The sequence below is a fragment of the Stegostoma tigrinum genome, chromosome 10, assembly GCF_030684315.1.
Source record: "Stegostoma tigrinum isolate sSteTig4 chromosome 10, sSteTig4.hap1, whole genome shotgun sequence".
NCBI lineage: Eukaryota > Metazoa > Chordata > Chondrichthyes > Orectolobiformes > Stegostomatidae > Stegostoma > Stegostoma tigrinum.
This window is the reverse complement of record NC_081363.1, coordinates 79,364,923-79,381,924: the sequence shown is the minus strand read 5'-3', so window position 1 is coordinate 79,381,924 and position 17,002 is coordinate 79,364,923. Positions and strand designations below refer to the sequence as shown.

Genomic DNA, 17,002 nt, shown 5'->3' with positions numbered 1-17,002 from the left:
GTTGGACCGACAGTCTGTTTCCATGCTGTATGACCTTATGACAGCTGAGCATAGGAGAGAATGGGAAGGCTGTGCTGAAAGCAATCCATGTAATTTGATAAAAGACTGAGAGTGGATCAGAATGAGTTGCTTGTGCTGGAAACAACTTATGTATTGACAGGACCAGTGTATGGAGGTGGGTAAAAAACATTGAGGACCAGAATCAAGCTCTAAAGTTATTGAATTTGATGCTGTGTCCTAGAGGCTGCAAGGTCTCAAGCAGAAAATAAGATGCTGTTCATTGAGCTTTTGCTGTTCTTTGAGCTTTTGATGAGACTTGCTGGAATGCTGCAGCAGGCCTGCAACTGAAATGTTGTACAGGGAACACAGTGGTGTGTTGAAGTGGTAGGTAAGTGGAAGTTTGAGGTCATTTTTACAGAAAATATAGGTGTTCTTCAAAATTGTCACTCAGTCGGCGTTTTGACTCCACAATATAGAGGAGACCACACTACGAACAGCAAAGTACATTGACTATTTATTAAATTGTTGCTTCACCTGGAAAGTATGTATGGAGCCTTGGATAGTGAGGAAGGAAGAAGTAAATGGGTAACTGTTACACCTTCTTTGATTGCATAGTGAGGTGCCTTTGGGATACAGGGAGGTGTTAGGAGAGGAGGAGTGGACCAGGGGTCCCAGAAGGAACAGTTCCTGTGGAATGCTGACAAGGGAGGGAAGAGGAATATATGGCTGGCTGTGGCATCCTGTTGGGAAGTGATAGAAATGGCTACTTATGGTACATTGCATGGAAAGGCTGCCAGGGTGGTGAGTGAGGGCTCTATTGCTGTTTTGGGGGGAAGGGGTGAGGACAGAAGTGCATGAAATGGGTTGGTGTGGCTAAGTCCCTAGTAACCATGGCAGTGAAGAACCTTTTGTTGAGGAAAATGTGGACATTTTGAGGCCTCAAATGGAAGTTGGCATGAATAGGACAGATGGATTTTTTAATTTAAATGTAACTTTGACTTATAACAGAGGTAGTGTTGTGATTCAATTATTGCACTGTCACCTCATTGTCATGAGGTACTGTGCTTCTATTCACCTACAGACTTCAGTACCTCATTTCAATGGCAGTAGCGGAAGAGTGCTGCCCTGTCCGAATGATAGCTAGCTGGGTGCAAGTATAGAATAGGGATAAAGAGTTAAAAACAGAAACTGCTGGAGAATCTCAGCAGGTCTGACAGTGTGTGTGGACAGAAACAGAGTCAACATTTTGGATCTGGCGACCCTTCTTCAGAACTGGCTGTAGCTAAGAAAATGTGTTACATATGCTGAAGACAGGAGGTAGGGGGAATGGGGGTGGGAGGATAAGGAGTAAATGTTAGATGGAAGTGGACTCCAATGAGCGAGGATAGCAGATGGCAGACAAAGGAATGGATAACAATGACAAAAACAGAAATTGCTGCAAAAACTGTGCATGTCTGGCAGCATCTGTGGAGAGAAATCAGAATTAATGTGTTGGGTCCAGTGACCATTTTATTTCTGATTTCCAGCATCTGCAGTTCTTTCAGCTTACTGTTTAATAGATAATAGTGAGCCGGGGAATAAAAAAACGGGGATTGTTAGTGGGTGAAAACATAATGACTGTGATGAAAGCATGTAATGACAAGGTCTGGGGCGTGGGGTGGGTAAAAGACATAGAAGAAGGCACTCAGGCCCTAAAATAATTGAACTCAATACCAAGTCCTGAAGGCTGCAGGGTCCCCATGTGTAAAAAGAGTTTCAAAAACAGAACTTGCTGGAAAAATTCAGCAGGTCTGGCCACATCTGTTGAGAGAAAGTTGGATCCAGTGACCCTTCAAAAAAAAGAGAAACTGTTCTGCTTGCACTGAACCTCACTTGAACACTTCAGCAGGCCTGTGACAGAAATGTTGGCCAGAGAACATGGTGCTGTGTTGAAGTTGCAAGCGACTGGAAGCTTGGGTCACTTTTATAGACAAATGTAGGTGTTTCACAAAGCAGTTGCACAGTTTACATTTCATTTCACCATTGTACAAGAGGCCGCATTGTGAGCAACAAATACAGTGGGCTAGATTGAACGAAGTACAGGTAAATTGCTGCTTCACCTGGAAGATGGTCTTGGATAGTGAGGAGGGAGGAAGTAAATTGTCAGATGTTACACCTGCGATTGCACGATAAGTTACCATGATATGGGGAGGTGTTAGGGGAGTGAGGGAGATGTTCGGAGTGGTGGAATGATCCAAGGTATCCCATTAGGAATGGTTACTGCAGAAGGTTGACAAGGGAGGGGAATATGTATCTGGTGGTCGCATTCTGCTGCAGGTATTGCCAGCGGCAGCTCATGATCCTTTTTGGATGTGGATGTTGGTGGAGTGGAAGGGAACAGAATGGGTGAAGGCAGAAGTTTGGGAAATGGGTCAGACACGACTGAGAGCCCAGTCACTCATGGTGGAGGGGAATCCTTGGTGAAAAAAAGGTGGATGTTTCTGAGGCTCCCACCCATTGCAGAAGGCAGCATCATCAGAACAGATACTATGGAAGTAGAGAAATTCAGAGAATATAATGGAGTCTTTACAGGAAGCAGTGTTTGAGGATGTATAGTCCAGATAACTGTGGGAGCCATTTGTTTTGCTGGCTAGCATGTCCCCAGAAATGGAAACAAGTATGTTAAGGAAGGGAAGGGAGGAATCAGAGATGGGCCAGGTGAAGGTGAGAGCAGGGTGGAATTTAGAATAGATACAAAAGCATATATACATTTTCCTAGCCACAGTCAGTTCTGAGGGAAGGTCACTGGATCTGAAACATTGACTATGCTTTCTCCACACAGATGCTGCCAGACTTGATGAGTTTCTCCAGAAATTTCTATTTTTGTTTCAGACTTCCGGCATCTGCAGTTCTTTGTTTTTTGTTTAGGGTAAAAGGTCATTATTTAGAGTTGGAGAGATGCTAAGCACAGTCCTACAAGTGTCAGTGTTGATAGCATTGTTGTTCACAATAAATAGCATTTATGTCAATGACTTAGATTTCATAATCAACAATTACATATAACTTTTGGATGACAAAAACTTGGGAAGAAAAATTAACAAAGGAAGAAGAATAAAACAAACACTGTCAATATTACGTATTCACCGAAAAAAAGTCTTTTGAGAAATTCAGAAGAAATTTGTTTACTTAAGAGTGTGACTGGAATGTGGAATGCACACAAGGGACCAGATAAAACAAATGTTATAGATGCGCTGGAACAGATGTTACAGATGAACTGGAAACTAAATAAGTAAATGAAGGAAAATCTAATGGAGAGTTGTGCTTATAAGAGTTAGATAGGGAAGGATAAACAGCAGCATGGACCAATTGGGTCATTTGGAATGTTTTTGCATTTTCGATGTAATAAACACAAGTTCCTTCCATTACATCTCTATGCACTGAAAAGCATAATCCAATCTACTAGAAATTCCATCTTGACCAGCAATGGTAATTGGGAAAAACAGTTCATGTTCAACCAGGATCCATTGGGGATGATGGAGAAAATCCTCTGGCAAGATTGAAGATAAATCTGGAAACCCTAGTTGGACGTGTTGAGCAAGTACTAAGGTAATTTAAAAATTAGAATTATGAGTTGCCTTAACCCTCCTGGATTTCCCAGCCACAGTACCAGTTTTGCAATCAGCTTTTTGATTTCCACTCTGAAAAGAGCCCATTTGTTCTGACTCTCTGTTTCCTGTCCAGTAATTCTCAATTCATGCCAATAATTTATCACCAACACTGTGAGCATTGGTTTTGCACAATAACATCTTATGTGGGACTTCTTCAAAAGCTACTGAAAAGTATTATTTCCTTGCTCTCATTGTTTAACAGGTAATGATCGACAGCGGGAAGGCCCTTTACCTGATTCACCTTCCCTGTTGCCAGCCTTCACGACATCAAGGCAGCAGCTTATACAACTCTACCATCCACCACTCTCTCTGCTGAGGATCTAGAACAAAGGTCACATCAGCTTTGGTCTTAAGAGCGGCAAGTAACATTTGCACCATAAACATGCAAGGCAATGACTATCTCCAATAGGTGAGAACCCAACCACTGCTCCTTGGACCATCAATATCACTGAAACCACTACTATCAATAATCTGGGGGTTATCATTGACCAGATTCTGAACTAGACTAACCATGTACAAACTGTGACTACAAGAGCACCTCAAAGGTTAGGAATCCTTCAGCAAGTAATGTACTTGTTGACTCACCAAAGCCTGTCCACTAGCTAGAATACACAAGTTAGGATTGTGATAGAACATTCCCCACTTGCTTGAATGAGTGCAACTCCAATAACACTGGGTGGCACGGTGACTCAGTAGTTAGCACTGGTGCCTCACAGCGCCAGGGACCCAGGTTTGATTCCAGCATCGGGTAACTGTCTGTATGAGGTTTGCACATTCTCTCCGTGTCTGCTTTGGTTTCCTCCCACCGTCCAAAGATGTGCAGGCTAGGTGGATCAGCCATGCTAAATTGCCTGTAGTGTTCAGGCGTGTGTGGGTTATAGGGGGATGGGTCTGGGTGGGATGCTCCAAGGGGTGGCGTGGACTTGTTGGTTGAAGGGCCTGTTTCCACACTGTAGGGAATCTAATCTAATCTAAACACTCAAGGAGCTTGAAACCACCCAGCAGTCCATTTAATTTGCATCATATCCACAAAATTCACTCCACCCTGATGCTCAGTAACAGTGTACCATAAACTTGTGTTCATTACAATGCACTTTAGAAAATCATCGAAGATCCTTAGACATCTTCCAAACCCACAACCACAACAATTTAGAAGGACAAATGCAGCAGATAATTGGGAATGCAACAATCTGCAATGTCCTTTCCAACAAAATCATCACACTGATTTGTGCCTTCTAGATGGTGGGCAGGCTTTGGGGAGTCAGCAAATGCATCACTTGCTGCGGGAATTCCTTGCCTTTTAACTACTGTTTTAGTCACAGCATGTATATGGTTGTCTAGTTCAGATTCTGGTCAATGGTAACCCAATGGAATTATATCAATGTTTCTTCACTGTCCCTGGGTCAAAATCCTGGAATTCCTTTCTTAAGGGCATTGTGGGTGTACCTACAGCACAGAGACTGCAGTGGTTCAAAAAGGCACCTCACCACCACCTCAACGGCAATTAGGGAAGGGCAATAAATGCGGTTGTTGACTTGCTCGCTGAGCTGGTAAGTTTGTTTACAGACGATTCGTCATCATAAGAGGGAACATCATCAGTGTGTCTCCAGTGAAGCGTCAGTGTTCTGTCCTGATTGCTATTTCTGTGTCTCAGCTTGCTGGTGTGGTTGGCATCACTACTGAATTTGTTTCTTACTGGTTCGCTATATGGGATCCAGCTCCACAATTTCGTTAATGGAGTTCCTGTTTAAGTGCTAGGCCTCCAGGAATTCTCATGTGTGTCTTTGCTTGGCTTGTCCTGGATGACTATGTTGTCAAGTTCGAATTGGTGTCCCTCTTTGTGCATGTACATTGAAATGAGTGATAAGTTGGTCATGGCTCTTGGTAAATAGTTGGTGTTCATGAATCCTGATGGCTAGTTTCCTTCTGGTTTGCTGTATGTAACACTTTTAGCAGTCTTTGCATGGTATCTGGTAAATAATGTTGGTTCTGTTAGTTTTGGTTGTCAGATCCTTTATTCTCATCAGTAGATGTCGGAGTGTAGCTGTCGGTTTGTGGGCTACCATGATTCCAAGCGAGTGGTGTAATCTGATGGTCATTTCAGATATGTCCTCAATGTATGGTAGGATGACTAGCGTATCTGGACGTGTTGTGTCTTCCTGTTGTGTTCTGTTGCATAGGTGTCGCCGGACTACACTTCTTGGGTAGTCATTGTTTCTAAAGACACTGTGTAAGTATTCTTCCTCAGCTTTGTGGAGTTCCAGGGTGCTGCACTGTGTTTCAGCTTGCTTGAACAGTGTTCACATGCAGCTCTCTTTGTGGGTATTGGGATGATTGCTATTGTAGTTGAGTACCTGATCCGTATGGGTGGCTTTCCTGTATAGGCTGATCTGGAGCTCGTCGTTGGCCTTGTGTTCAACCATTATGGCCAGGAAGGGAAGTTTGTTGTTGTTCTCCTCTTCTCTGGTGAATGTTATGCTGGTGAGGATGTTGTTTATGAGTAGGTGGGTTTCCTCCAGTTTACAGTGTTTTATAATGACAAAGGTATCATTCACATAGCAGATTCATAGTTTTGGTTGGATGGTGGGAAGTGCTGTCCGTTCCAGTCTTTGCATTATGGCTTCCACTATTAATCCTGATATAGGTGATCCCATGGGTGTTCCACCGGTTTTTCTGTACATCTTGCTGTTGAAGGTGAAGTGAGTTGTGAGGCACAGATCCAACAGTTTGTGGAGTAATTAGTAACTATGGATCTGCTATGTGGATGACACCGTTGTCATTATTAGACTCCCTAAACTGGAGGAAACTCACTTACTCATAACCAACGTCCTCACTGGTATAAAATTCACCAGGGAAGTGGAAAACAACAACAGACTTCCCTTCCTGGATGTAATGGTTGAAAGTAAGGCCAACAATGAGCTCTAGACCAGCAAACACAGGAAGGTCACCCATATGGATCAGGTACTCAACTACAATAGCAATCATCTCAATACCCACAAACAGAACTGCATCAAAACTCTGCAGCTATGCAAAGCCGAGGAAGAATATCTATTCAGCATCTTTAGAAACAACTGTTATCTGAACAACTAAGTCCGCTGTTATCTACACAACAGGAAAACACATGTCCAGAGGCACTAGTCACCCTACCATACATTAAGGATATATCTGCAATGGCCATCAAATTACTCCACTCCCTCAAAATCATGGTAGCCCACAAACTGACAGCTACACTATGACAGCTACTGATGAGAATAAAGGATCCAACAACCAAAACTAACAGAACCAACATTATTTACCAGATACCATGCAAAGACTGCCAAAAACATTATTGGGCAAACCGGAAGGAAACTAGCCACCAGCATTCATGAACACCAATTAGCTACCAAGAGACATGACTAACTATCACTCATTTCAATATACCTGGACAAAGAGGGACACCAGTTTGACTGGGACAACGTAGCCATCCAGCACAAGCCAAGCAAAGCACGAGAATTCCTGGAGGCCTGACATTCAAACAGGAACTCCATTAACAAACATGTAGAGCTGGACCCCATGTACCAACCACTAAGAAACAAATCAAGTAGTGACGCCACCCACCCCAGCAAACCAAGACACTTAAATAGCAAGCAGGACAGAACACTGACACTTCACCGGAGGCAGGTTGATGATGTTATCTTGTATGGTGATGAAACGTTTGTGAACAAACTTACCAGCTTGGTAAGCAAGTCAACAACCTGAGCTACAAATCTCAAAAACCTTGAAAGGGCAATAAATGCTGACCAGCCAGCGACACCCATGTTCTACAAGTGAATCTGAAAAAACCGACTAGCAACAGTTTTGCTTTGAAGATTATGCCCCCCCCCAACCACAGGAAAGACTGTCTTCCTATATAGCCTGTGGGTGTCCTTTAGCACTTCAAATACCTTGACCAGAACTCCTCACTGCTAACTTTTTTCTAGTTCCTTCTCTTTGACTTTGGACACTCCCCTGAAGCACTCGCCTAAACGATTTTTTTCAATGCCCTTCCCTGGTTCTAGGGACATAGTTTTCAGTGTTCGACCCCATAAATCCTCTCCTCATTCACCCTGCCTTCTCCAGTTCAGACTTCCATGGGATCCCATTGTAATTGATCCTCCCCATTGGTCACCCATCATGTCAATACGCCTGCTGCCTTGCCTTTTTACCCCAATTAGAAAGTGACCCTGTTTCTTCCTTCCCAGTCTGGACAACGAAATACTTCCCCCATCAGGAATCCGCAAACTCCTGGCCGGTTGGTAACTCTTGTAACTGACACACAGATATCACTGTGTTGAATTTCTATATTCTCCCCGTGTATGTATGGGTTTTCTCTGAGTGCTCCTGTTTCCTCCCACAGTCCAAAGAAATGCAAGTTAGGTGGACTGGCCATGCTAAATTGCCCATCCTGTACAGAGATGTGCATGCTAGGTAGATTAACCAATCGGAAATGCAGGGTTACATTGATAGAGTTCGTGAGGGGGCGGTGTGGGATGCACTTTGGAAGGTCATTGTAAACTTCATGGGCTGAATGGCCTGCTTCTACAGTGCAGGGATTCTATGTCCAAAGCTATGATCCACACATGTACACATACAAGAAGCAACACAGCGTTTTTTATTTCAAACTTTTTTTATTGAAAAAGTATCAGAATAAGAAACTGACAGTCATACGCCAATAGTTCAGGAGGGTTGGGACAGGGTGCTTATTAGCAGGAAGACAAAGAGCCCTGCACCATTAATGAACAGACACGGAGAGACTGCAAGTCCACACCAATGGGCAAACACAAGACATAAATACATTCAGATGCTCCAGTAATGGCCCTGGGTGCCTCTCACCTTTTCACTCCCACTTCCAACAGCCGTGACTTACCAAGGAGTGTAGCAGGTTTTATTTTTTAATTTTATGTTTGCATAGTTAGTCCCAGTGCAATAGTCCACAGTGTCAGCAGTAAGACACGTCAGAGGGCCCTTGCTAATCAGGTGACATTTAAATACAGTCTAACATCCTGAGTCAGAACTGAGCCTGCAGCAATGGGACTTTGTACAGTTCACTCCTGTGGCCTTTAGGGATTCCAGACTGTTGTTGCGATAGCCCCATAGTCTTCTGTTTCCTTCCACAAGTCCTGTAAGTTCATTAATTTTATGAAGTCACTTGCCAATCCCTACTGGAAGTGCAAACACCTTTACTGGAGTACAACCCAAAAGGGCGATAAGTCCTTAGACATTCTCCACAAGTGAGCCTAGACTAGTGACTGACTATTCCACTACAGTAAGCTTCGTGTAGTTAAGATTGCCCACCCAAATTGTTCTTTTCTAGCACACACCACATGCCTGCTCCCAGCTGGGGCGAAAGTAGGGTCACTCGATAATCATCAGAAAACACGGTCAATGGAGATTTCATCCCTGATGGCAGTGAGCTAATTGCACACCACTTGCTGGCTGCAATCAAACTGGGTTAATGGACTGTTCCTGCATTGTTCATTCTCAGTACTTCTTGACTAATGTATCAGTTGCATTTCACTCCTAGCTATTCAAAGTATGACTGGCACATCAGTGCCAGCCCTCCCCCACTCCACATCAGTTGGTATTTATCCACTAACAGGCCAGAAGCAGGTGCAGAGACAGGCAACTGTTTAATTTGAGGCTCATTCACAATCAGCCAGCTCAAGGAGCCTGGCAACCATATTCACAGTACATCTCCCTTGTGACTCATTGGGTAACATTCTCATCTCTGAATCACAAGAACACACAAATTAGGAGCAGTAGACCACTGTACCTCTACAGCCTGCTCTGTCATTTAACAAGATTATGGCTGATCTGGTTGCTTTCCAAATTCCTCATTCCCATCTTCCCCAACAACCATGGATTTTTCTGCTAATAAGAGTCTATATACCTCCATCTTAAAAATATTCAATGATCCCACTTCTACTTCTTTCTGAGGCAGCTAGTTCCAAAGTTACACAACCCTCAGAAAACAGTTCTCATCTCCATCCAAAACAGATGGTCCCTGAATTTGAACAGCATCCCATACTTCTGGACTGACCCACAATAGGAAATATCCTATCCACACCCTGTCAAGAAGATTCAGAATCTTATACATTTCAATCAAGTCACCACTTGCACTTCTAAACTGCACTGTAAACAAGTCAGTCTGTCCAAATATCCTCATTAGATAATCTGCTCATCCCAGTATTAATCTGAACCACTTGCAAAGCATAGAACATAGAACATTACAGCACAGTACAGGCCCTTCGGCCCTCGATGTTTTGCCGACCTGTCATACCGACCTGAAGCCCATCTAACCTACACTATTCCATGTACGTCCATATGCTTATCCAATTTATGTCCGTTCTTGAATAAGGAAATAAAGTTGCATATGGCCAGACTATCAGTGACGAAGGAGCGGTCAAACCTCACTTCAGAGGCTTGGGCACTAAATTCAGGCTGATAGTCACAGTGCAGCACTGAAAAAGTGAAACAGTATTGCAGGTACTGTCTTCTTGATGTTAAAATAAACTAAGGTCCTGAGATAGATGTGAAGGATCCCACAGCGCTGCCTAAAGAAATGTCGGGAAGTTCTGTGGCAGAACAATCTTTATTCCTCATTCCATACATTTAAATAGCTTAACTGGTAATTACACTGGGCTCTTTGACATTGGGAAATGTGCTATCAAAATGCAAATCTTCCTCTCTCTCACTCAACACTAAGCAAATCTCATGAGTTAGGCGCACAGCAAAAGCTTCATTCTGATTGCACCCAAAGCAATATTCCATTGCTTACGTCCAGCATCTGATGGGGCCCCACAATGTAATGTCCAGTTTATGTGAAAGCCAGCACTTCTGATGTAGTCACAGACTTCAGCACTGGACTGCAGGATTAGGTACTAAACACTTGCGGACTGCTAATTGAACATTCTTCTCACAATTTAAACAGCAGCTGACATGCGAAGACAGAAAGATTGGTATTTGTGAAGTACCAAAGAGCCTTCTGCATCTAAAACTGTTCTTTGAAGTACACAATTTGCAACTTTTTCCTAAGTGCCGGAGGCTGAGACAATCTCCCCATCAATCAACAGCACTGTCAAATTCACCTCCCCAAGTGGAATGGACAGTGTGCAATCCCTTTGCAGGTTGTCAAAACGACAATTCCAGCCAGATTTCTCCAAATATGGTCTAGTCATCATACCTGAACGTTGAATTTATCACTTGCCCAATGTCAACAAAGTCTGATGATCATTTTTACTCCTCTTGCATCTACAATGGAGTACTTTCTCCTTTGATCTAAAGTCACTGACAGCAAGTGTCCTATTATCGCTGGGTATTCACAGGATTCAGCACAAGAATGAGTTTAGTGCTAAATCCCCACCCAGAAGGCATTGATGTCTGGTTGGCTTCCAAGTTCTGGAAGGTTTCATCACATGATCTTAATGGCTCCGGTCCCACTCAAAGTCATTGATTACCAACATGCCCATTCTCACCGAATCCCATACGCTGTCAAATAAACAGGCCCTTTGCTACAAAATAAATGCAACATCCTTTAATCTTTCTCCTCCATCGATTGACACTAAGCTCCTGGACTCTCCAGGACAATCCTGAAGAGATAACAATCCTCACCAACGAAGTGAGAGTGGTAGCCACCGATACATTTCCACTTCGTTGTCAATTGGTTTCCTTGTACAAGAATTCCCTGGCCCCTCTGGGAATTAGACATTGTTCTTGTTACTGCTGCAAACACACTCTGGATAAATCTGTAATGACGTTAAAAAAATCATGAACTAAAACCGAGGTGGCTTTTAAAACTGATCACAGATCACAGCTATTTCAAGGAGAATGGAGGAGTCTGACTCCAATTTGACAGAAGGCACTGTGTAGAAATTGCCCCCACTGCAGAGTTTCTATGTCTTGCTGAAGCCTTTATTCAGACAGGTCAGCTGCTCTTCTGCATTTCACAGCCTTGTCAGCCCAGCTTGGTGAGGATAATAGTAACAGTCTCTGGCAAGCCCAGGAACTCAGCAAAAGAACTCCAGGATACTCACAGACACTTTGCCATAGAAAATGTTCAAAACAGAATTACTTAAACTTGCTGCAAAGTTTTGGTCTTTTAACTAATACAAATGCAAAGTCCAGCTTACTTGCAACTTGTACCTGTCCATTCATTGCCCAAATTTGGGATCCTAGCATTGCATCAGATGCTTGGCCTACATGACTTCAGGTGAGTGCCAAATCGATATCTTCCAGACACACAAGGGAAAGACCTGTCACACTTGTGTCCACTGTATTCCTCAGGAAGTGTGCAAGTAACATAAGATGCACGTCAGCAACAGTGAAAGGTCTCCAAACAGGTTGCTGCACAGGTGAGGTGGTGCAAAGCCATAGGTTATTTAGCAAAAATCTCCAGGAAGATGACCAGCGTTTGGTCCCCTCTCCCCTGCCTTCTCAATGGATCATTAATAGCGAGTCTTGCTTTGGTACAGGCCAAAAGCCAGAAATGCATCTTGGTTTCTTTGATAACACAAGATCAGGAGTGTTGAAGACAGCTGATGATTGTGGAAGCTTGCTGATAGCCAAACCTGATCACGAGCCCAAACACCGACACCCACACCACTCACAGGGTTGCCGAATGTGGTCCCTCCTACCATTGGCCACCCAACATGTTGATCGTCCCAATGTCTAACCTGCCTACAACAATTACAAGGAGAACGCTCATCATTTGTCAATTGGCCATTCTTTTTAAAAACTGAAAGAACTGCGGATGTTGTAAATCAGGAACAAAAACAGGGGAAGGGTCACAGGACCCGAATGTTAACTCTGAATTTTTCTTCACAGCTGTTGCCAGGCCTGCTGAGTTTTTCCAGCAGCTTCCATTTTTGCGGCCATTCCTTTTAGCTCATTTCCAATTTTTTTTTTCAAATCAGTGGTAAGCAAAGGAAAAGTTTTACAAAGTGCAATTTTTGTATTTGCCTCCATTTTACCACTAGGATTTTAACTTTTTTCATGGAATATGGGTGTCATGGCAAGGCCAGCATTGGGTTACCTGTTCCTAATTTTCAAAAATTCATCCAATGGGACAATGGCATTGCTAGCATTAATTGCCCAGAGGGCAGTTAACAGTCAACCACATTGCAATGGTTCTGGAATCACATGTAGGCCAGAACAGGTAAGGATGGCAGTTTCCTTCCCTAAGGGACATTAGTGAACCAGCTGGATTTCCCCCCAACAATTGGTGATGGGTTCATGGTCATCAGTAAATTCTTAATTCTAGGTTTTTACTAAAATCAAAATCAACCATCTGCTGTGGCCCGCAGGACATTACCTGGATCTCTGGATTAATAGTCAAGTGGTAATGTCACAAGGCCATCACATTCCCATAAATTGCCTTTGAATTGCCCGTAGTGTTCAGGGGTGTGTGGGTTATAGGGGGATGGGTCTGGGTGGGATGCTTCAAGGGCAGTGTGGGCTTGTTGGGCCGAAGGGCCTGTTTCCATGCTGTAGGTAATCTAATCTAATCTAATCTAACACAGTGGCTTACTAGGACAATCCGAGGGCAGCAAAGAATCAACCATGTGACTGTTGGGGCTGGAGTCACAATGTAAGCCAGGCCACATCAATGGATGATAATTTAATGATCACTCTTATGAAGATTAGCTTTCAACTCCATATTTTCTTAATTGAATTCCAATACCACCATCTGCCATTGTGGGATCTGCACTCATGTCCGCAGAGCTTGAGCCTGGGCCTCTGAATTACGAGGCCAGAGTTCACTTGCGCCACCCTTTAGGGGATTAACCAATAATTCCTGAGGCCACCAGGATAATCCTGGAGGGTTGAGAGCTGAAAGTGAGGCAGCAGCCCAGTATGGAAGCTCAGCTGACTGTTTTTCCCACCTCTTATTAAGGATGTGCTCAGTATCTGTAAGATAAATAACTGTTTGTTGCTCTGATTAAAAAGGAGAGCATACTCTATATGCTCACCCAATGTCACACAGACGTCAACGGACTTGCAGTGCCTCTCTGTCAACTTTTGTGCAGCCTTGGAACAGAAGAGCAGAACGCAGCCATTCGGCCCCTCAAACCAGTTCTGTTGCCATTCAGTTAGATCATCTGGGAAACTCCAGTTACCCACCTTAATTCCGTTGCCTTGTCCAGCTAAAATTTGATTTATCTCAGTTTTAAAATTTTCAATTAACCCATCGCAATACCTTTCTTAGAGCAAGAATTTCAGAATTCCTACTACTCTTTGCATGATAAAAACAGATGAGAGAACCTTACAACACAGGAGGTAATTCAGTCCATAATATCTGTGACAGCAATTAAAACAAATTAGTCCCACTTACTTTGCTCTAACCCCAGAGCCCTGCACTATTTTTCCTTTTCAAGTATATGTCCAGTTCTAATCCAAGTATTGAACTTACTTAGTTATTGAAGAGATACAAATTGATCCAATGTGTTGACAGATTATCACAAACTTGAGAACAAGGAGACACAGACACAGGAACAGAACACAGTTGGGTCACAGGCAATATAGATTTAACTACTATACACAGATAGGAGATAGTATGGAAAGATCTAAACACAGATCTGAGGAGGTTTTAGAGCCGCTTGGTGTCTGAGATGAACCTCTCATTTATTCCTGTGCTGAAATGCTGATTAGCGGCAACTTGGATGGCAGAAATCTCGTGCAATGCCTTAGAGTAGGGTGGCATAATAACTGTCTCTTGTGGTACTGAGCTGATCAGCACTGCCCCTACTGAGCTTGGTGAACTGGCTTCGTGTGAAATTAGTGTACTCTGAATACAGGCATCACCAAGGTGGATGGAGGAACTTTACAGGAGTGAGAACTGCCAACTTCCCTGACCCCCAACTTCATCCTTTACGGAAGGATAAAGGAAGGAACACTATCCAAAATGGCTGCACCCAGTCTGTCTCCAACCAACTGCTCTAAATGGTGATGGGGGGATAACTAAGACAACCCAGTGCTTCTCCCCATATAACAGTCCATTATACATTATGGACACTTGCTACAGTACTTAGTATCAAGCTGCCCAGCATGATACACATTTCCACTTAAAGGATGAATACAGCTCTATATTGGGCTGTGTTTGATCTAAATATGCTGTTAATTTGGCTCATTTGAGATTATGCACATTTGAACAAAACTCTATCCTCCTCTAAATGCAGATGGTACCCACAAATCGCAGGTTTGGAAATGGATTTCCTCTTGCCGCCTCCTTTCTCTTCCCTTCCCCCCACCCTCGACAATTTTGCCCATATTCATCTATTAGTGAAAACAAATAAAATGTTAGAGTTGTTGGTGAGCTAAACAAGGAAAGGTCTCTCAATCTCTTGGCGCTTCTTGTGAGTTCGAGTGAGTAGTTGACTCCGGCAGATTGACAGCGAGCACTGCCAGTCAGCGTCGTTTGGGGAATGCTACAAAGCCTACTGTTGGTCAACCTCGCTGGGTCCTGGAGGGTCCAACAACAACTGCGTAGTGTCTTTCACTGAAAGAAAACCTGCTCGAGGAGTCTTGTCAGATATAATTTGAACTAAGCTGCAAAAAAGTGTAATAGGACAGAATTGCTAAACTTTAGTCAAAGAGGTAGGTTCTACGGAGGGTTTTAAAGGAGGAGGAGGAGAGATATTTAGAGGAGGGGGGGGGAAACTTCATAAACTTAAGAGACCGAGCAGCTGATAGTGGAGCTAATGAAGACGGAGGCGGGGAGGGAGGAAGGAGGTGGGGCGGAGGTTTCAGAATTGGGAGGACTGCCGAGATCATGGTCGGTTGGAGAGTCTAGAGGGGGCGGGTAAAATACAGAGGCAGAGGAGAGGGCAGGGCAACGGACTGACTTGAACGACAGGGTGAAGTTGGAGGGGAGGAGGACGGGGGCAGGGTCACAAAGATGTTTCGAGGCAGGAGTTCCTCCGGATGTAGTACCTGCGGCCGTCCGCCTCAAGGCCCTGACACGGCCGGTGAACGATCAGCACCGGGAAGAAGCGGGCGTCGTGGTAGTTGGGCGGGTTCTCGCTGACCGCCAGCTGGCTGGAGTACGAGCGGCAGTGGTCGTCGCGGCAGCGGTCGTTGACATTGCTGCTGTGGCTGTGCCACAGGCCGGTCCGCCGGGAGCCGTGCAGGCGGCACAGCGAGAAGCGGCTGGTGTCCAGCGAGAAGCGCGACTGGCTGCGGCACACGTTGCGGGAGAAGATGGAGGAGCTGCTGGAGCGGCCGTCGCAGTCGGCAGCGCGCACGACGCCGCAGGCCGAGTAGCCGTTGCAGATGGGCAGTGAGGCGAGGTCCATCAGCACGGCCTCCGAGTAGCTCGGGATGAGCTGCCGGTTGCTGCGGATGTGCCACTCCAGCTCGGTGCTGTCTACCGTGCCCAGCCGGGTGGGGGGCTGCGCCACCGGCGGCGAGTACTGGCCGCCCTCCTCGGTCGGCGTCGCGGCGCAGTAGTCCAGGCCGAAGAGCTTCTCCACGTGGTAGTGGACGTAGGCCGTCCGGTACTCGACCAGGACCCGGAGGGGCCACGACAGCATGAGCAGGCCGGCCGCCCAGAAGGCGTACGGCGAGATGTACCAGGGCGGGCGGTCGGGGTCGACGTACACCATCATGGAGTCCTTGAAGTCGACATTCCTGAGCTGCATGCCCTCGCGGGCCTCCATGTAGTCGTCGAGGCCCTCGATCTCGCCGAAGAAGGTCGCCCGCTGGTTCAGGTAGCTGTTCTCCGACTCGGTATTGGCGAAGCTGAAGCACTTGGTGACGCGCAGGCGGGTGGCAGGGTGCCGCTCCAGGCCCAGCAGCTCCTTAGAGACGTCGCGCACGCCGCAGCGCGCGTACTCGAACTCCGCCTCGGCCACGTGCGTGTTCACGCGCTCGTGGTACACCTGCGTGCTGGTGTAGGCGTCCCCGTGGCGGTAGCGCGTGACCTGGCGCGTGCGCCGCACCAGGTGGTAGCTAACCGCCTTCCACCAAATGCAGGGCGCCGCCCGCTGCATGCGGCCGATCCGCTCGTAGACGCTGTCGACGTCCGCCTTGTGCTGCAGCTCGCTGCGGGCGCGGCAGTGCCAGCACTCGACCAGGTACACCGCGTACAGCATCGCCAGGAAGGCCAGCGGGATGTAGACGTAGCCGTCGGAGCACGGGCTGTCGTGGTAGATCATGGACTTGCCCTTCAGGGAGCTGTCGAAGCGCAGCTTGGTCACCCGCGTGAGCTGACACCAGGCCACGGCCCCCAGGCAGCCGTACATCAGGAGGGAGAGGATCAGGCACTTCCAGTGCGACTCCCGGCAAACCGAGGTGCTCAGTGACTGCTTCGCCGGCCTCTGCTGCTTGTCGCCCCCGGCCCC

The 17,002-nt window shown here is 45.7% G+C and overlaps 1 protein-coding gene across 4 annotated transcripts in view; it reads right to left on the bottom strand.

Annotated features, from left to right (window-relative positions):
• The window catches only part of si:dkey-13p1.4 (transmembrane protein 151B), a 187,609-nt gene that overhangs the window by 136,389 nt on the left and 34,218 nt on the right, over positions 1-17,002 (bottom strand). The window contains exons 2-3 of one of the 4 annotated variants that reach the window (XM_059649295.1): positions 15,594-16,981; positions 8,333-8,785 (exon numbers count right to left, since the gene is read on the bottom strand). The exons of 2 other annotated variants lie outside the window; for them this stretch is intronic. In XM_059649295.1, the coding sequence (XP_059505278.1) occupies positions 8,674-8,785; positions 15,594-16,981 (1,500 nt within the window). In that variant the 3' untranslated portion in view covers positions 8,333-8,673. Of the gene's footprint in view, positions 1-8,332; positions 8,786-15,593; positions 16,982-17,002 lie in introns of those variants that run through there. One more of the 4 variants, XM_048537126.2, reaches the window with a different exon arrangement.